This window comes from Lissotriton helveticus, chromosome 3_1, assembly GCF_964261635.1.
Source record: "Lissotriton helveticus chromosome 3_1, aLisHel1.1, whole genome shotgun sequence".
Lineage (NCBI taxonomy): Eukaryota > Metazoa > Chordata > Amphibia > Caudata > Salamandridae > Lissotriton > Lissotriton helveticus.
The window spans coordinates 65,699,996-65,720,845 of NC_136061.1; the positions used below are offsets into that span (position 1 = coordinate 65,699,996).

General features: G+C 44.4%; 1 protein-coding gene across 4 annotated transcripts in view; it reads right to left on the minus strand.

Moving 5' to 3' along the window:
- Window positions 1-1,593: 1,593 nt before the first annotated feature.
- The window catches only part of CATIP (ciliogenesis associated TTC17 interacting protein), a 285,718-nt gene continuing 266,461 nt past the window's right edge, over window positions 1,594-20,850 (minus strand). For all 4 annotated transcript variants that reach the window (XM_078679247.1, XM_078679245.1, XM_078679244.1 and 1 more), the window contains 4 exons: window positions 19,349-19,473; window positions 14,141-14,217; window positions 4,466-4,554; window positions 1,594-2,198 (listed from right to left, as the gene is read on the minus strand). In XM_078679247.1, coding sequence (XP_078535373.1) covers window positions 1,983-2,198; window positions 4,466-4,554; window positions 14,141-14,217; window positions 19,349-19,473 — 507 coding nt within the window. In that variant the 3' untranslated portion in view covers window positions 1,594-1,982. The remainder of the gene's footprint in view (window positions 2,199-4,465; window positions 4,555-14,140; window positions 14,218-19,348; window positions 19,474-20,850) is intronic.

Genomic DNA, 20,850 nt, shown 5'->3' on the forward strand with positions numbered 1-20,850 from the left:
ACTGAAGGTGGAAACATGAGACTGCTTTTTTGAACTCTTCATATCTAAAGAGGAAAACTATTTCTTCATGTATATTTGATAGGGAAGCATTGCGGTATGGAGAGGGTGCAACGGTGGCAAGAAACCAGGCAGTTGCCATGCAAGCCATTTTGGGGGGCGATTTAAAGGTTTGATTGCAGATTGAGTCCGTTATTGTAGCGTTTGATTGTTGATTGCGTTCAGATAACACTATAGAACAACACCATTCATTAGTGTCTATGCACAAGGCTTTCATACTGGAGGTGTAGGGGAGGCCTTGGGGGTTCTACGTAGAGCACATGCCTGCATACTGTGGCTGAAGGCGAGAGCCATTAATGGTGTGTTGAGAGAGAGAGCTTCATGTTTTTGGGCCCTCGAGGGCTAGAGACCTTCACCCAAACTGCCAGACGGAGGGACTGGAGACGCATTGTGGGCAATTCGACACCCAAAGAAGGGCTGAAAGTCCACAAGCCCCGCCTCCACTATTTATGACTACACTGCGCGATCGTTTGGTCACTTTCCCCTACTGCGAGCTGACAGTATGAATTCCCTTTGTGGAGTGTAGAGTCATAAAGTGTGTCTTGGGGATTATTTACTCTATATTTCCATGCTATGTGTCCCCTCTCTTGAGCATCTCTCTCTCTTTTCCTGACTCCATAGTCCATTCCTGCTTCATCCCACCAACTTTACCATAAATGAACATGTCCAATCCAGTGACATCGCCTCTCCAACACTCCTTGCTCTACCTTTGTCTTCCCTTCTGAATTGCTCTTTCAACCCCCAGCTCCCTTCCTAGGTTCCTCTTCTTTTCCCTACCTGGCCCTATTAGTTCATCTCCCCCATGTCCAATCTGGAGCCTTGGGGCATTAACAACCTGGGTGCTCTAGTCGTTCCTACGCCTTCGAGGAGGGGAGCGGAGGTCGTAACTGGACATTGCAGAAGGCCCGCGTCAACTATTAATGTAATCCATCTGAGGACCAATGGCAGTGCCCTCTTGAATGTCAAAAGTAAGAAATAAACATTTCTATATGTTTTTTTAAGAATGATGTGTTATTGCTCTTGTATTCATGACCAGTTGAAATAACCGTTTAAATAATATAAACATGTGTTTCTCTTGGGGGTGCCTCTTGCTACAGAAGCTTGTAAAGGACACACATTACTGGTGTTTTGGCTTCACAGTTTTGGAATCCCCTTTCTTTCTTAATTAGCTTTAGAAGACCTTTGAAAGCATTACTATGTCAAAAATAATGCCTTGGTTAAAAAACTAAAGCCTGCATTACTGCCTTCTATTGGTTTGTGTAACAAGTCATTTTGTATTGATATCATTTCTAAGGAATCTAAAATAAAATAACAGATGTCCGTGACGTATACGTAGGTCAATGTGTATGATAAAATAATGGAGCAAAGCGGGACCTGGTCTCTGGACGTGGTGCAGCCCAGACACTAACCCTGGTTCGCCTCTTTTAAGAGCCTTCAAATGAACAGTTTCTGGGCCTAAGGAGAAACGATGCAAGTTCCTGATGGTTAGTAGTGGGAGATGACCAAGAGCTCAGACAAAGACACCCTAGACAGAACTTTCCCATTTTACATTTTAATTCAGATAATTCAGATACAGATAAAGCTCTGCCAGAGATGTGAAGAACTGTGTTTTAGAAACAGTTGTGGTTGATCAGTAGATCTTACTTCGGTTTTTGTATTTTCTGGATATCTGGATACACAGGGCCTTTTTTGTTTAATGTATTTCTTATAGGCTCAATCCCACTAGCAATTGAATAAAAAATAATTTCCTTTTTCCAATATTTGACAGAAGCAAATACTGGAGTCGACCCAAAGTGGTTAACTTGACAGGCATACCCCCTGGTAGGCAGAATTACCCCCAACCTTTCTCTGAAACACCCAACCTTGCATAGCCACATTTGGGGGATCCAAGCCAAAGCGTAGTGTCCAGGATACAAACTAGTTCTTTACGGGCAGGGACTGCGGAAGGGGCTCGGTTCATAGGATGTGTGGAAAGTGTCCGTCGGGGAACGCTGCGACGCAAATGGGGCAAAGAACTCTGCTGCAAATGCCACTATGTCATCTGGTTTGCGCAGCAGTACGAACTGAAGGAAGTCCGCCAGGATGATGCGCACGTCGGGGTGTCGTCGGATGTAAGTGGCATGGTCAGCACGAAGCTCCTCCTGCAGCAGAAAACCATGGTCAGTCCACATCTCAAAGATCAATGTAACTGTACAATATCATCCTTTTGATATTTTCTGGGTCATTAGTAAAACTTTAAATCCCAAGTTTTCAAATTTTTTGCATCACTACTTTTTGATTTTTGCAAAATACAACCCTTCATTTTTTTACTTCAATCACTTTAGCCTGTGTTATCTTGTCCTATCATGATCAAAATAATGCATCGTCATAGCTACGGTCATCCATTTTAAGGATGATAATTTCACAATCTGCAGCTCAAAGCTGTAAACATCCTTGAGTTGTTTAAACTGTATGTGAACTTGACTACGCACCCATACAGAAAACACTATCACAATTAGTGATTTTTACTTGAAATACTCAATGAGTCATTAGGTCGAAGCCTACCAGACCGTACAGCGTAAAACTTCTTGGGGACATTCTGAAAGCTGACCTAAGAATGCATTTCACCCATTGCTTACTACTGGCTTTGTTCGTTTTTAACTCACATTTGTTTGCTTTCTATTTGTTGGCTTTATTTGTTTTAGGCTGTCCAGCATGTCTCTGTCACTCTCGTGGGGCATAAGCTGTTTACTGTATTCTTCCACGAGCGCTCGCTTTCTGTAAACATGCCTTTACATTATGTTCTTATTTTGCTGTGGATCATTTTGATTGAACATAAGTAGGTTGTACTACAGACCTCTGATTTAGCCTCTTTGGTGCTCGTGACGAGACAAGCTCATCATGAGTCACAGTGGAGCTGTGCTCATGACAAGCTGAACTCGTCATAACGGCTGCAGTCCGCCAATGCGTGATTAATTCCCCGCCTGTGCGGGCGAATTAATCAGTGGGCGGGGTCGTGACGAGACCAGCTCGTCATGAGCACAGCTCCACCGTGACTCATGACGAGCTGGTCTCGTCACGAGCGCCGCGCTTCCACCCCCGCACCGTGGGGGAATTACCCCCGCAGGGAAGGGGTTAACATTTTCCATCCCATCTTCCCCTGTTCTACTCAGAGTGTGCTATTGAGGGCCAGATGTAGGTAAATATCATTTACCGATTCTAAAATACCGAATTTTACCGATTCAGTATTTTAGAATCGGTAAATGCTATGTAGGTAACTATTACCGAATCGATACGATTCGGTATTTACCGAATCGGTATTTACCGATTCGGTAATTTCCATTCATTCCTATGGAGCCCAAAGGAATGAATGGGAATTACCGAATCGGTAAATACCGATTCGGTATAATGGGGAACTCACTTTGACACCCTGTTGCACCCCTGAATAATGCATGGGTGCACATGTGGCACACATAAATGCCCTACAGGCATGTATGTCTGCCACATCGCACTGTTGTAAAAGCAGAATAATTGCTGTTGCAAAGGCTTTCGACATTTACCACCAACTTGTAGTTGGTGGTAAATACCGAATCCTTACCTATGCAATGCACTCATTGTAGTGCTCTCTACATTACAAATTCGGTAATTTACCAATTCGGTATTTTAAGGAATCGGTAATTTACCAATTCCTTAAAATACCGAATCGGTAAATTACCGAATTTGTAATTTTGGCCACCTACATCTCAGTAGCCTGAAATTCGGAAATTACGGCCGTTACCTACATCTGGCCCTTAGTGTCTTATTATGAGCTCCCTTGGTAACTCGATACCCCAAAGTTACCAATTGCATTGCCATGCACTCTATGTTGGGAAGACAGTATTGTGGATGGACCTGCTAATTCTGGTCTTAACTCCCTAGTAATTTCTCATTTTCCCCCCAGTATTTCACCTGACACTTTACCCACCTTCATCCGGGGCCGTCTTCAGGTGAAGCACCACTGATCCCAAGCGTTACTGCTCATCTTGTGATCCTGATTCTGCCAGTGATTCGGATTACCAAGGACCTGGTTATGAGGCCCTTAACACCCATTCAGCAGCACTATTTGATGCACAAATAAGCAGGGAGGTAATTTTCTTAAATTATGCCCTTATGTCAGTCTACAGTTCTTGACCAGTCCAATAAAAATATAAAACTGTGAGAGACCGACCATGGGTGACAAAGAGTGGACTTCAAAGGGCTGGAAATGAAGAAAGGTGCCAAAGAGTTCTCCAAATCTCCTTAAGCTCATGGGAAGGCCTCGTGGGAGTTACAGATTGTTTTTTAATTCTTTCCTCCTTGTATATTTTGAGAGGGGTAACACTAGAATGAGATGCTCACCGGAGAAACCCATATGCCAAAAAGTGCCATAAGACCACTACATCCACTTTACCTTTCTGTCCAGAAAGCGCGAGTACAGCTGCACGTCCTCTTCCCACTCCAGAATCTGCTTCCCAAACACTGGTTTGGGGTCAGGCTCATCTGTGTGGGGGAGAAAAGACGGTGTCAGAGCTGCCCATGTCTTTCAGCAAATATAAGCCCACAGCAAAAACTGTAAGAGTAAATACAACAAACTGATCACATACACATTGCTTTAGGCCCATGGTTAACGTTGTGTACACTATACAAGATGTAACCAAGTGGTGAAACACTGTGAGGGTGGGTCGGGAATTTAAAACGTCCTCCAGCAAGTAAAGACTACACACCCTCTTCCCCAACCCCTATACCAATGGTGATTACCTCCTTTGTACAGGGAAGGAATCAAAGGATTGTTGAATGCCACAGAGCAAAACTTTTGATGCTGTGGTACACGAATGTCCCATATTCTGCTGGAGTCAATTCCCTTAAACATAGCTGGCTTCAGTGTATGGCAGTCCCATTCTGTATGCTCATGCTGACGTCACAGACAGACATGGGAGCCTCTGTTATCAAGAAGAAGGTAGGAGGGGAAACCAGAAGTAGATAGGTCACTATGTTGATTAACTTGTGGTAACTCCTTCAGCCCAGTCCCCTTAATTTAGAGTTTTCAAGTATATAGGCCTCCTGGTTGGGGACACAGTTAATTATGATATTCAGAAGCTGTGAAATGATGAAATATAGCATCAGTTCTTAAGCGAAGGTGCCAAGTATAACATTTGCACAAAAGAGGGAAGTGTTGTCCAGATGGCTGCTTCACAGATTGTTCCAGCTTAATGACAAGCTAAGAGACAGTATATGCTGCATTAGTCCTGGATGAATGAGATGAAGATGGACTTGCACAGGCAGACCCCTGTTAATGTTCTGTTCAAAACTCCAGTAGAAGAACCAATGTGCAATAGAAAGTTTGAAGGCCCATCATAGAGCAAAGAGTCTGCCCGAGGACCTGAGTGACCATATTCAATCCGTATACAACACAGGGGCACAAAAGGTCTGCTCAGCAGCCTCAATAGGATTCAGGCAAAACAGTAGGAATTCAGATTCCTAGTAAGATCCTCACTAGGATTCCAAAAAGGTATGAATTCAGATTCCTAGTAGGATCCTCAGTAGGATTCCAAAAAGGTAGGAATTCAGATTCCTAGTAGGATCCTCAGTAGGATTCCAAAAAGGTAGGAATTCAGATTCCTAGTGAGATCCTCAGTAGGATTCCAAAAAGGTATGAATTCAGATTCCTAGTAGGATCCTCAGTAGGATTCCAAAAAGGTAGGAATTCAGATTCCTAGTGAGATCCTCAGTAGGATTCCAAAAAGGTATGAATTCAGATTCCTAGTAGGATCCTCAGTAGGATTCCAAAAAGGTAGGAATTCCAATTCCTAGTAAGATCCTCAGTAGGATTCCAAAATAGTAGGAATTCAGATTCCTAGTAGGATCCTCAGAAGTATTCCAAAATGGTAGGAATGAAGATTGTCTGATCTTAAATGAAAATATAAATGAACTTTTGGCTAAAAAAAAGGATGAGTGCAAGAGTACAAGATACATACCTTTGGCAATGCTTTTTCTGCTGGATATAGTGTCTGCCTATGGATTCCACACGCTTTGATTTATACCAATGCGTAGCGTTCCACAGAAACTTTTCTACATAGCTCTCGCATGTCGGCGAGGACGTCACAATGGAACGGCTCCGTACGCAACTCCGCGTGACTTCCTCAGAGCCATAAGAAGAACTCGTCAGTGTGCTGACATCAGTTCCACCCATTTCTCTATGCCTTTGAGGCGAGCAGGTGAATCAACAACATTTCCACAAGTATACAATACACAGCAGCATAAGGAAATAAAACACTTAGATATTTCCAAATTAAAACATCTTCTTGATTTAAGCAGAAAATCTAAAAAAATTATCCGTATGTAGGATATATATAAATCTATTTTTGGTATAAGCACATAAGCAATGGAGATGTGGGTGGGTCAGTGAGGAATCCATAGGCATATACTGTATTCACCAGAAAACACATTATCCAAAGGTAAGTAACTTGTTCATCTGATGGATACATCTGCCTGTGGATTCCATACCTTTTAAATATGAATGAAAAACATTTTGTAAAGCGCGCATTACCCAAAGGTGTTTCAGCACTGAGCAGATCAAGAGCCGAAGAGGAATGCAGTAAGAAGCATTTCTAATCTAAGTGACTCTGTTTTTTAAAGTGGGAGCAGGCAGGTCTTTAGCTGCTTCCTGAATAATTGCAGGCTAAATTGTGACCGGAGAGCAAGAGGATGGGCGTTCCATAACTTTCCCACCAGGGAAGAAAGCGTTCTTCCGCCCCAATCTATTCGTTTGATTCTAGAAATCAAGACCATGTGCGCAGTGCTAGATTTAAGGATTCTGCATATACCAGGACAATCTAGGCTTGTCATATTCTAATGAGGAGGTTGATGCCTTATTGGCAGACCCCTCACTTTTTTCAGACCCATCAATTGCCCAAACAATCTCACAAACTACTGAGTGGGGCAAATTAACTGATCAAAAAAGGAGCCGCATACGGACCATTTTACATGGCACAATATTGGCTGCATACTTGAGGAATAATGTAGCACCAAAAGGCCTCCTGGTGACTAACGGCCCGCGCATCTTTTTAGATGACGCACAATTCAGGAAGGAATGGGCCCAGATCACGTGGCACTGTACCCGCGACTGGTTAGTGCTAATTATAAAAACTGCCCTTAGACTTTCTGAAGCAATGTTGGTCGATATTCAATTAACGGAGACACATTTTAGAACCACTCTGACGGGCTATAAAATACACCTGGGTGAACTGAATAAAGAGGTAAATGAGTATAAAGATTCACTCACTCAGTCAAAAGCGTAGAAAATTCAAAAAGATCTAACCAGATGGTCGTATGTGAAGGTCTACCCCTACGCCAATCCAGACTACAGTCCACCTACCAGGAATGATCAGAGTACGGATGGTTCTGATGATGATTCCTCTGACAGTGGCTCGAGTGGGGACAGGGACAGGAACAGGAGACAGCCACAGTATCAACAAGCTTGGCCACCCTTCCCTCAACCTGGGCGGGCTAGTTACCCCAACGCTTTCCAACCACCACAATTCCTTCCTATGAGGGGGTTGAATTCCGCTTTTCTACCTCACCCACAATTTCAGCAGAACATGTACCGCCCCCCTTTTTTAGAGAGGGGCCGGAGGGGACGGGGTCGAAGGCGAGGCACCAATCAAGTGCATTGGGAGCAAGAGGAAGCAGTGGGAGACAACACCAGGAGCAAAGCACGGGAGCAACGTGCAGGCCCCAGCAACACTAAAGCCTAGTGACCAATCTTTCGTCAGTCATTTTGACGCCAGATCAATCTTTCGTCAGTCATTTTGACGCCAGATGAACAAGCAGTACTTGTGAAGGGGTTGGGTTTCATACCGCTGCAAGCCTGGATCGCTTCAAATTGCATTGTGAACTTGCGGAATTTTTCCGCAAATTGAAGCTTAAGAGTTTTTTTGAGAAACAAGAAACAGAAGGTATTCAAGGCAACCGGGGTGATACAGATTTTCGGGTAAAATCTTCTTTTGTACCCCCACCTCACACCATCCCTCCCGAGACTACAGCATTCGAGCATGCGGTTTTTAACGACGTTGAAGCCTTTGAGGATACAGCTGTATTTAAAAACATGAAGGCCTGTGAGTTCCAGGTTTTAGAGTCTTTGAGAAACAATCAGAATATTGTCATAAAGTCTGCCGACAAAAGGCAGAGGCATAGTGGTACAAGATGCGGAGGCCTATGAAATGGAGTGCAGACGCCTCTTATCTGATCAAGTCAGCTACACCTGCCTCTATGTGAATCCAACGCCAGCACTTCGGAACACCATTCTTTCCTTAGTGTATGAGGCAGAAGGTCGAGGACATATCACCAAACATGAGGCCCAAGAAGTTTGCCATTGATTGTGCCACTTTGGCACTGAAAGAATTTTTTTTTTAATACCGAGGCGTTTTGTACCTCCAATCAACTGGCACTTCAATGGGCAGCACTTTTGCCTCAAGTGTGGCCGGGTTGTACGTGCATGATTTTGAATGCAGGCATATATTGTCTGATCTTAATCCATATCTTTCCTAAGTATCCTTCTGGCGAAGGTACATAGATGATGTGCTTATCAACTGGCAAGGCCCTGAGAGCATCCTCCTTGATTTTTTCACTTGGATTAATACATGTGATGCCAATTTGAAATTCACCCATTCATATCACAAGAATGAAATGGTGTTTCTTGATGTAGTAATCGCAAAAGTTGGCAATAGACTACAAACCAGGACACATCATAAGCCTACGGCTAAGAACAATCTGCTACATTTCATGAGCTATCACCCGCGCCCTTTACGGGAAAATCTCCCTTTTGGACAGTTTTTACGACTAAGAAGAAATTGTAGAGAGGTTTCAGTCTTTAAAAGCCAAGCTGATGAACTAACTGAGAAACTTCAGAATCGAGGCTATCCTGACAGGATTCTCAAAAAGAGTTGTAAAAGAGCTCGTAATCAAAACAGAGAAGCTCTTTTGGATGGGAATATTACCAGAGGTTCAGAACCACCACCGCTAACATGTGTGACTACCTTCAATGCCGCATCAAATGCTGTTAGCAAATCAATCCGCAAACATTGGAGGATTCTGTAGAGCAACAATCACCACTGGGACAAACCTCTTTTTTCATACAAGCGGGCATGAAGTCTTAAGGACACTCTGGTCCATACTCGTCCCAGGATTGAAACTATTGACCAGAAATCAACTGTTCTGAATGCGTGGGGGCTGCCACCGGTGGTGGGTCACTCCCCTTGTGGTTCGGCAGCATTTGCCATTTGACAACCACATCAAAACATCTTGACCTGGAGCAAGGAAAGCAATGGCTGCAAAAATCCCATACAAACTGGAACTCCACTAATGTGGTTTACCTAATTACCTGCCTATGCAGGCTCAGATATGTGGGTATGACCACTAGAAATATTCGCTGTAAGAAAAATAGCACGAAACTGACAGACCATTTTCTTCTACTGAATCACACCACAAATGATCTACACTGGACAGTGATAGAACATTTACCACCAGGAACAACCTCCCAACAGTCTCTTTTTGAAAAAGAACAGAGGTGGATTCATCGATTATCTACCCACCTAACAGGACTAAATGATAATATTCCATGGGGCTCTGTCCTGAAACGTTGATCTGTGCCTTTTCAATTTAGCAGTCAGTATTTGTGGTTCTACAAATGTGTTCTCTGAATGTCTTAATGAGAGAAAAATGTGTTCTCTGAGTATCTTAATTACAACACCATTACACTCTTGTTTTTTTTTGTTATTATAGTGGTGGGTGCTTTCTTTGATTCCAGGCTGACCACCACCCTGCACATATAACAGAGAAAGCCTTTTCAGATCCTTTGGAGGGCTCGTTTTCGCGTGATGCGCTATGCAACAATTTACGTTCTCCTCACTAAGCATCAGGTGGGGCGAGATTTGACCAAGATGCAAAGGATGGTATTTTAGCAGTACTAATCTCTTTTACTAGTTCTTCTTCATACATGCTTAGACTCACAGATAATCGGTAATATCTGTTCGTCCTTTGGGTCACACTAAATATTTATATTATTCAAAGCAATGACAATACATAAGACCATTGGTAATTTAGGAATTCTGTGGTTTGAAGCATAATGCGAACGGAATACTCACTAAATTCAGTTCATGCATAGCCTTAGTACATATCCAGCAGTTTCTATATAGCTTGTGCGCACAGTATCAATAAACTTTTTTCAACTGCTATTACAAGCAGGGCAACGGTCTAGCTGTTTTAGAACTCCCCGCCTGACAACGCGCGTCACATGTTGTTTCACGCAATCACGTGACCGCGCGGTTGTATTTGTACCCGGACGTTTTCACAATCGTTAATATTCGGGCCAGGGAGGACCGAAGTAGGTCCACTAAGGGAGCACACGATTTGGGAAGTAATTGCTTCAAGAGAAGGCTATATTCTTTTATTTTTGTTACCGAGGCTCTGACGGACTTTTAATTCAGTTGTGTCTTGTCCTTCAGATACCCGGGTGGTTGCTTCCCCTCCCTGCTGGACCCATGAAGTGATCAGCTTCATAAGTTAATGTAAGCCTTTTTTCTCAGTAATGTTGTGTTTGTTGGGTTTAACATGTGCACGTTTTGTTTCGATCCCGATTCATAACAGGGATTACAGCGATTTTTAATAAGCACTTTGAAAATATTTTGTTGCCTCTGAAACTTTTAGCTTTTTGTGAGAACTACTTGCATATCCCAGTGGGATGTTTGCCCCATCGTGTTATACACATATTTCATTTTGTTAACAAGCCCAATATAGCCTCAAATCTTCCCAAATAGGTCTAAAATGAGACACACTGTCAAAGCGGTTTGCGATACTCTTCAAGACATCTTAGTATATGTGTCTTGCACACCAATACACCTCTTTCTGCACAATTACAGCTTAGGTCAATATTGCCTGTATTTTTGTCAGTAACCTGCGTTTTGTTTCACAATTGACTTATGGTTAAATACTTGTTTGTCTTTTTGTTGATTCTATGTTGCAGGCTCTAATGGTCTATGACTCTACGAGAGCCCACACCGGTATAACTGTGAGTTGTACTACATTAATTGTTCCTCAGGTTAGGGAGCGCCTTAGGGTGTGCATACCGCTGTGGAACATATAGTAGGTCCTGAAGAATGCTTAGCTAATTGCATATACAAGCAGAAACATGTTGACAAATTTTTTACACTTAAATCGGATGTTACTGGCTACTTTACAGAACTAGTTCACATCCGCCTCACACTTTTTAATGGTCATTGGTCCGCCTTTAATAAATTAGTTGATAGGCTAGAACCAGTCGCCTTTTAAATTCACATTCCTTTTTCACCATCACGCACACACATACTTGAATATCCAGCTCCGCTGTAAACCAGGTGTAGAAGCACATCAGGGAGGCATTCGGCCTCTCTGGTGGAACCCTATGATGAAGCATGTCAACGACCAGGTCGGTGAGTGAGGGTTCTTTTACAAACACTGGTTTTTGTCCTTTGCTGTTTTGTTTAACCAGGTGTTCCCTGGTTTTACTATAGTCACTCTTTCGTTGTTGTTTATACATATACCAGGAGAATCTTTCTTGGAAATAGGATGGACGGGTGAGAGGGAGCATTTTGCCCCCTCACACCGGCAGAAAAACCTGACTCCACCACTAAAGGGGTTTAGGAGACAACCCAAAGTGAGCTCTGAAAGGCTAAGACAAGGAACTGGTCAACAAAGCGACACCCCCAACACTACCAGGTTGTCTCCCAGAACCTCTATCTTATTGGTGCTGGTGAGCTCTGACACGGTCTGCTCTAGGCCAATTGGAAGTATTGCTGTAGTCACAATATTTTGAGCTGTAATGCAGTGGTCATGAGCCCCCTTATAACTTGAACCATTAGGCATATTTCTCTCGAGCCACATACAGCGCTGGGTGGGACCAGGCCTCTGCTTCGGCGAAGGGTGAGGGGACAATCGCTGCACTGCAAATGGATACTTTGGGATTTCCCAAGAGCTCCAGAGAGTAGATGAGACCAATGTCACAGTTCACAGAGATACCGAAGAGAAGCAAACCCTAGCACCAGAGCGACAGAAGTGAAGCAGAGGCTAATGCCAGGCAAGGTGTGAGGTGGAGGCTGATGCAGGCAGGTTGTGAGGTGAAGGCTGATGCAGGGCAAGGTGTGAGGTGGAGGATGATGCAGGGCAAGGTGTGAGGTGGAGGCTGATGAGGAGCAAGGTGTGAGGTGGAGGCTGATGAGGAGCAAGGTGTGAGGTGGAGGCTGATGAGGAGCAAGGTGTGAAGTGGAGGCTGTTGAGGAGCAAGGTGTGAGGTGGAGGCTGATGAGGAGCAAGGTGTGAGGTGGAGGCTGATGTAGAACAAGGTGTGAGGTGGAGGCTGATGTAGAACAAGGTGTGAGGTGGAGGCTGATGTAAGGTATGGTGTGAGGTGGAGGCTGATGCAGGGCAAGGTGTGAGGGAGTCTCATGCAGGACATGGTGTAGGTGGAGGCAAGCTGTAAGGTGGAGGCTGATGCAGGGCAAGGTGGAAGGTGGAAGTTGATGCAGGGCAAAGTGTAAGGTGGAGGTTGATGCAGGGGAAGGTGTACGGTGGAGAACAATACAGGGGAAGGTATGAGGCGGAGGCTGATGCAGGGCAAGGTGTGAGATGCAGGCTGATGCAGGGCAAGGAGTGAGTGCAGGATGATGCAGGGCAAGGAGTGAGTGCAGGATGATGCAGGGCAAGGTGTGAGGTGGAGGCTGATGCAGGACATGGTGTACGGTTGAGGCAAGGTGTAAGGTGAAGGCAGATGCAGGGTAAGGTGTGAGTTAGTCTGATACAGGCAAAGGTGGAAGGTGGAAGTAAGGTGTAAGGTGGAGGCTGATGCAGGATACGATGTGAGGTGGAGGCTTATGTAGGGCAAGGTGTATGGTGGAGGCTGATGCTGGGCAAGGTGTGAGGTGGAGGCTGATGATGGACAAGGTGTGGGGTGGAGGCTGATGATGGACAAGGTGTGGGGTGGAGGCTGATGCAGCGCAAGGTGTAAGGTGGAGGCTGATGAAGGGCAAACTCTACGGTGAAGGCTGGTGCAGGGCAAGGAGTAAGGTGGAGGCAGGGTGGAAGCTGAAGGCTGATGCAGGGCAAAGTGTGAGGTGAAGGCTGATGATGGACAAGTAGTGAGGTGGAGGCTGATGATGGACAAGGAGTGAGGTGGAGGCAGGATGGAAGCTGAAGCAGGGCAAGGTGTACGGTTGAGACTGTTGCAGGGAAGGTGTGAGGTGGAGGCTGGTGCAGGGCAGGATGTGAGGTGAAAGCTGATGCAGAGCAAGGTGTAAGGTGGAGGCTGATGATGGAAAAAGTAGTGAGGTGGAGGCTGATGATGGACAAGGAGTGAGGTGGAGGCCGGATGGAAGCTGAAGCAGGGCAAGGTGTAAGGTGTAAGATGAAGGCTTATGCGGGCAATGTGTACGGTTGAGACTGTTGCAAGGCAATGTGTAAGGTGGAGGCTGATACAGGGCAAGGAGTACGGTGAAGTCTAGGCTGACTTCCTTGTACTCACCACCAACCTACAGACAAAATGGCAGGAACCTGGCAGGCCTCCTTGTGGCTCACTGTCCAACTGAATCGAGGCAGAACACGTGCGAAACTGCAGCCCAAGAGGAGCGGGGAAAAAGAAAACAAACAGAGGGCTGAGCACTAGCATAGGGAGGGTATGAAGAGATTCAACAGCTGCAGAAACGGTTTGAAATGTTAGAAAAGAAGGTCAGGTAAAGCCTCCAGGGCAGATGCCAGGCACCGCTGGGTTATAGAAACTGGTTTAGAGTCGGTGCCCACTAGCAGATCACACCCAGGTACCAATATCAGATGTCCTACAGCACAGTATGATGCATGGCAGCACAGTTACTGTCTTTTAGGGCTATTTGTAAGGCTTTGGGGTGGAAGGATGTGTTACTGGTTAGTGCTTTTTGTACTGCTGATTTCCTTACAAAGTGAAGCTGTGTGTGCACAACCAAAAAGGCCCCAATTCCTGGCAAAATATGTAGGCAAAGCAAGGCTCTGTTTGTTAGAAGTGACAAGATTAATGCAGCTACCTTACCTTTTTCAACCAAAATGGGCATGGTCTGGAGTGTCATGGTCACTGGAGATCCAACTTGGACACGACTGGATAAATGCCTAGATGGATGAAAGACAAGCATGTTTGTTTCCAGCACAATGTCCCGGAAGTGGGTTGGACCAGTAGAGAAGCAGGAGCATGTTACATCAACCAGCGCCATTGAATGACAAGGGACCTCTGTCTTTCCTGGCATTATGTAGGCATATGCTACTTTCCAGGAGGTATGCACCTACTCACAACGGACAGATCAGCTCCCATGCGCATGCACCCTAGCTTTCACACTCCTGCCCGACAGACCCGGACTGCCACAGAAACCCTTGCGGGTATATTGTTAGAATTTAAATGTATTATTGCCACATTACTCGTATTTTACCTGATATTATGTTAGCATTTATGTAGCTAATTCATTATATATCCTAGCTGTATGCATACACAACTAGTAAGTGCAGATGTTACATTAGTTAGGTTGACATCTTTGCCTCCATTTTACCTCTCGAAGATGCCATTTTGTATTATAATCAAAACTGCTACTTGATCATTTGCGAGAAATAGTCCTTGGTAAGTTTCGTTTCTCTAATGTTGAATCTTGCTCATTAACACATGCCTTTTCTGTTACATAGAGGCCTTCTCCCACCGGTCTAGTGGGAAGGATAAGCCAGACGACCAGGGCAGTAGATAGCTTGTGTCAGGCTGCGGAATCTAAACTTATGGTCTGTACCCCCATTGTATTACAACAGCTACCAGTGTTTTTCCATAGTAGGCGGGTCTTTGTTTAACTTTATGTTTGTTAGGGTCAGTCCCTCTTCAGCCAACATAGGAGGCTGGTCAGATAGGACTCCACTGCAGTGTACTGTGTGAATAAACTAGTTTGCTTGTATTCTCTACTGCATCATTAAGTGGAAGGCTAGAGGAGGTCGAGAGTGACCGGAGTGGCCTTAATTGGGACACTTCCTTCAATATCACTGAGTACATTCTCATTATGTGCTTTGTGATAGTGGGTTAGAGGGTACCTCAGACCTCTGTGGTCTGTAAGACTGGCTCCCTCTTTAAGAATATGTATGTGGGGCGGGGAGGGCTGGGAGAGCAGGTACAATGTACGAGATACAAAGGATCCTTCCCATGCTAGCAGAAGAGGTAAAGGACCTCAAACGCAACGGTTCACCTTTCAGCTGCTATGGGGGTGCAGCAAACCCCACTGTTTATAGGGATTCATTTTTGTTTTAACAAAACTGCACTGCGGCAAAAATACAGACGAAAAGTGAAATTACACAAACATCTGAAGTGAGGCACGTGGTTTAGTGGCAGGGGTAACCGTATTTTATTAGTATTCCTCCCCACTTTATATGCATTACAAATAGCTTAATAGTAGATATTAATTTAAATAGAACATGAAATGAGGACTTAAGGAAAGCATTTGGAGGTTTTCAGAACACAAAGAGAGTCACATTGTAAACATTCTGGGTTCTTCTGTAGGACCAAGCTAGGAAGAAAAGTGTGTGTGTGTGTGTGTGTGTGTGTAAGGGAGGGGAACTCAACTACAGATGTAAGTCAGCTCACTGCATTGAGAGGCACTGCACTGGCAGTGCCGGACAGTGAAACATACAGCACACGGAGCCTGGAGACGCATGAAGAAACAAAGGGAGGCATCAATATGGTGATTTTGCTTAAGATGTTAAGACTAAAAGACTTGGAAACCATGTCAGAGTACTGTGTACAAGCCATGCCACATGCCCCACACACTCAATAAAAGTACACTATAAATACAGTTAGCGAATGAGGTTTGGTGAGCACAGCTCTTTGTGAAATACAAACGAATATGGCAAAAAAAACTTTATTGCATGGAAAATAGAATAAACGTAATGGGCCTTATCTTGGTAGGTCGTTGCTGCCTATCCTCGGCCCGCACTATTTAAGAGAAAAACAGTTGCCCCAAACAATAGGTTTCCCATGCTCCAATCGCTTCTCTGTGGTTCACCTCAACAGCTGAGAAAAGAGGACACTCTCCCTGGAGTGCTAGGTGTAAGGTGGAGGCTGATGCAGGGCAAGGTGGAGTCTTCACTTGGACTAGAACCCTCTACCTGCAGCCCTTCACTTTGAGGACAATACTCTACCTGCCGCCCTTCACTTGGATGACAACACTCTACCTGCAGCCCTTAACTTGGACGAGAACACTACCTCCAGCCCTTCTCTTGGACGAGAACACTCTACCTCCAGCCCTTCACTTCGACGAGAACACTCTACCTGCAACCCTACTCTTGGACGAGAACAATCTACTGGCAACCCTACACTTCGATGAGAACACTCTGAATGTAGTCCTTACCTTGGACGAGAACACTCTCCCTGCAACCCTACTCTTGGACGAGAACAATCTACTGGTAACCCTACACTTCGATGAGAACACTCTGAATGTAGTCCTTACCTTGGACGAGAACACTCTCCCTGCAACCCTACTCTTGGACGAGAACAATCTACTGGCAACCCTACACTTCGATGAGAACACTCTGAATGTAGTCCTTACCTTGGACGAGAACACTCTCCCTGCAACCCTACTCTTGGACGAGAACAATCTACTGGCAACCCTACACTTCGATGAGAACACTCTGAATGTAGTCCTTACCTTGGACGAGAACACTCGCTCTGCAGCCCTTCACTTGGATGAGAACACTCTACCTCTAGCCCTTCTCTTGGATGAAAACACTCTACCTCCAGCCCTTTTCCTGGACGAGAACACTCTACCTCCAGCCCTTCACTTCGACCAGAACACTCTACCTGCAACCCTACTCTTGGACGAGAACAATCTACCTACAGCCCTACTCTTGGATGACAACACTCTACAGGCAACCCTTCTCTTGGATGAGAACACTCTACCTGCATCCCTTCACTTGGACAAGAAGGCTCTAACCACAGACCTTCAGCTGGATGAGAACACTCTAGTTGCAGTCCTTGTCTTGGAAGAGAACCCTCTACCTGCATCCCTACTCATAGACAAGAACACTCTACCTGCAGCCCCTCTCTTGGACAAGAACGCCTTACATGCAGCCCTTCACTCGAACGAGAATGCCTTACCTGCAACCCTTCACTTGGACGAGAACACTTTACCTGCAACCCTACTATTGGATGAGAACACACTACCTGCAACCCTTCACTTGGACAAGAACACTTTACCCGCTGTCCTTCGCTTGGATGAGAACACTTTTCCTGCTGCCCTTCGCTTGAACAAGAACACTCTACCTGCAACCCTTCTCTTGGATGAGAACACTCTACCTGCTGTCCTTCGCTTGGACGAGAACATTTTATCTGCAGTCCTTTTCGTGGACACTACCTGCGACCCTTCTCCTGGACAAGAACATTCTACCTGCAGCCCTTCACTTGGACGAGAACCCTTTACTGCCGGCCTACGCTTGGAGGAGAGCATGCTACCTGGTACTTTCGCTTGGCCAACAACAATCGACCTGCAACCCTTTGTTGGGATTGTCCGGCTTCTCATTCAAATCAGCCATCAAGAATACTCTGTTCATATAGTTTCTGTCCTCAGCTAGATGCCGCCAATAGAGAGTTGTTCAACACCTAAAGACAGTTGTCGTTTGCAGCACTAAACATATAGCCTACAATCCAACTGACAAATATGTTCAGAAGCAAACAATTGGACCGAGCCTTCAATTCTAACTAATACATTATAAATTATACATCTACAATAGCATCATATTGTATACAAGCTACCACAAGGCTGAATTACCGCCAGTGGCCACAGCGCATGGTACATTCTCCTAATAGATGTCCTTTCAGTATGAGTTAGACTTCAGAAAAGCCTCAATAGCAGAGGAGCTTTAGAATTGGTGTTACATTAGTACCTGGGTTACAAACTTGTAGAAAGATAGATTCACTCTGAGGAAATGTGGGTTATCAGTGGAGTACCAGTGTAATCAATTCAGGATTCAGTGCTCTCAAATTAATTCATAATGAATATTGAAGTCTAAACCTGGCCAGATTCAACCTCCAAAAACCCCAATTATCGCCAAATAGTTTAGATTCATTCTCATCACAAACCTCACAATCAAGGAACGGCTCACACTGTTAAGAAAATAAAACAGTTCCTCCCAGTAAGCGTCTTCAGTACTACCGTCCATTCCTATTTACTCCTATGTCTGGATAGTGGCAACACCCTTCTCCATGAACTCCCTGACTGGCCCTAAAAAAGGGTCCTTCATGCCGCAACACACCTAACCAAGGATCTGAAGAAGTTCAATATTATTGTCCCAACCAGATGGGCCTCCACTGGCTCCCTGTAGTTGAGTTCAGTTGCACTATCTACAAATGCATCACAACCAGCCCCCCTACATATCTGAGTGATAAACTCACCGTTTTCAGTGCTCCCTATCACACCCACAGCCAGGCCTCCACCAGACTGGAAATGAAGAAGTGAAAGAAAAAACTGAAATATCCTTTTTCTATCTACGCACCCAGAGTCTGGAACGACATCATTTTCCCAAAAGGTCTGCCACAATCCTCCTTCAATTCAGGAAACAGATGAATACACACTCTTTCAAAGAAAATGACATCTCAATTCCATATGTAACTCTCCAACGTTAAGAGTCCCCTCCAACAGGGAAACAATTTATGATTGTATCATTTTCTTTTTATCATTGGCCTTGTATAGCACTTTATTACTTCTAGCTAGGTATGTGTTACGTGAGCGAGGCATGGCGATTTGTAGATTATATAATGGTCTGCAATGTAATAGAACAGATGCCACATGGGAGTATCAAGACTACAGCTGGATTAGCAAACATTCATCTAGATGATTCTAACTCTGAAGTTGCCTCACATCCTCCTTGCATATGAAGACCACATGGCTTCTGCTCTTAGTGACAACAAAGAGGGAAAGCTACATACATGTAGTAAGTTTGCCAACATGGCCATTCGTTACAGAATCACAAGTTATGCTTATTCCACCATCATTCACAAACTAGGAAGTCTCTAAAGGATGCTTAGTCCACAGAACTACTGTTACAGGTAACTTTCAATTCTCTTGCAGCTGTGCATTGCAGGTTACTCAAACATGTATCCATGGCAGTGGTATCACAGCAGTATTCAGTGCTTTTAGGATTAGGAAGGATCTACCAATTGCAGAAGCATAGCATGAACATCGTAAAGTCTTTTTTACGCAAAGGGCTTTTAAATAAATCTTACCCATCTGAGAGGAAGTAGCACTGCCAGGTCAAGGGAAGATCTTCTTCTGACCAAATGCTCCTCTCAATCCCAAACATTTCTACCGTTTCCTTCCCAATCATCTGGTTTCGAACTCCGAGCTCAGTCTGGCAAAAAGAGATCAAATGGAGTAACACAATGCCATACGTTTATGTGATGTACATTATGAAATGCAGGTGTTCATTAGTCCTTTTGGCAGGTTGCTATTTGGAAACACTGTGATCTCCTAGGAGCCTTCAAACCTTCAGGCCAGAAAAACTGAATGTGAGGAATGTAAGGTCTTTTCTCAACAAGATATGGTGCCTCAAGCAGAGCACTCAAACTTCGCCCATTGTCAGGTGTGAGTAGATATTCCAGACATGTTGTAAACGTTACCTACCTTCGGTAACGTAATATCTGGCAGACACAGTCTAGTCGCAGATTCATTAACATGAATTCTCCCCAGGTGCCAGTCTGGATCCGGAAATATTTCAGCAGTACCTCTGAGCGCCCTGAAACGGCGTCGTATGGCTCAGCGATGAAGCGGACTCTCGTCATGAGGTCAGTGGAGCCATACAAGTCCTCTCCAATGCGCAGATGTCAGTTTCTTCTGTGAAACCTTCAGTGCCAGAATACGGAGTCACTATAGAAACTGATTGCAGAAATAGTGTGCCAAAAAGATCAAAAATCTTAAACATTAATAAACAAGTAACAACAAATGGTATGTTAATAATGGATTTTAAAGAAAAAAACCAAAGAATTAATAAAGCACAGGGCTACATAAAACCCTGTAACCTGTTGTCTAACCATCCTGTAAAGAAAGAAAACCTTACACACTATATACCATTCATCAATGGTAATGAATGGTATGGTAACAGTAAACCTATAAAGACAACACCAAGCTGTTTGTTGAATCCCACCATTACGTGACATATAGATAGTGCCAATACAAGGTATGATGACACCAGACAAAGACTTTCAAAGAAAGAACAACTAGACCAATACTGCACGCTGGTGTGTAATCCAGTGTGAAAGAGAAAGCACACCCCACCCTACCGACCACCAAGTGAATGGTATGGCTCAATCTAAGCAAAACCTATGTGGCCAGGCTAAGAGGTCTTTTGAGTCCCAACATAAGTTGAGACAGTGGTCACCGTTATATAAAACCAGTATGAAAAATGGTTTATAACTCTTACCTCAAAGGTCATTCACAGAGTGGTAAGAAGGGCAGGGTGTTAATGAATCTGCGGCAAGACTGTGTCTCTACCAGATATTACGTTACCGAAGGTACGTAACGTTTACATCTGATGGAGACATCTAGCTGCAGATTCCTTAACTTTTGAATCAAATACCATAGCTATACCCCACTGGAGGAGGGTCTCCTAACTAATCCTACAAACGTTCTCAAGTAGATCCAGCCAGTCTTAACTAACAACTGACCAAATATACTTAGGAATAGCAGAACAAGAGCTTCGCTCTTAATATAATCTATGATCACGGTCACA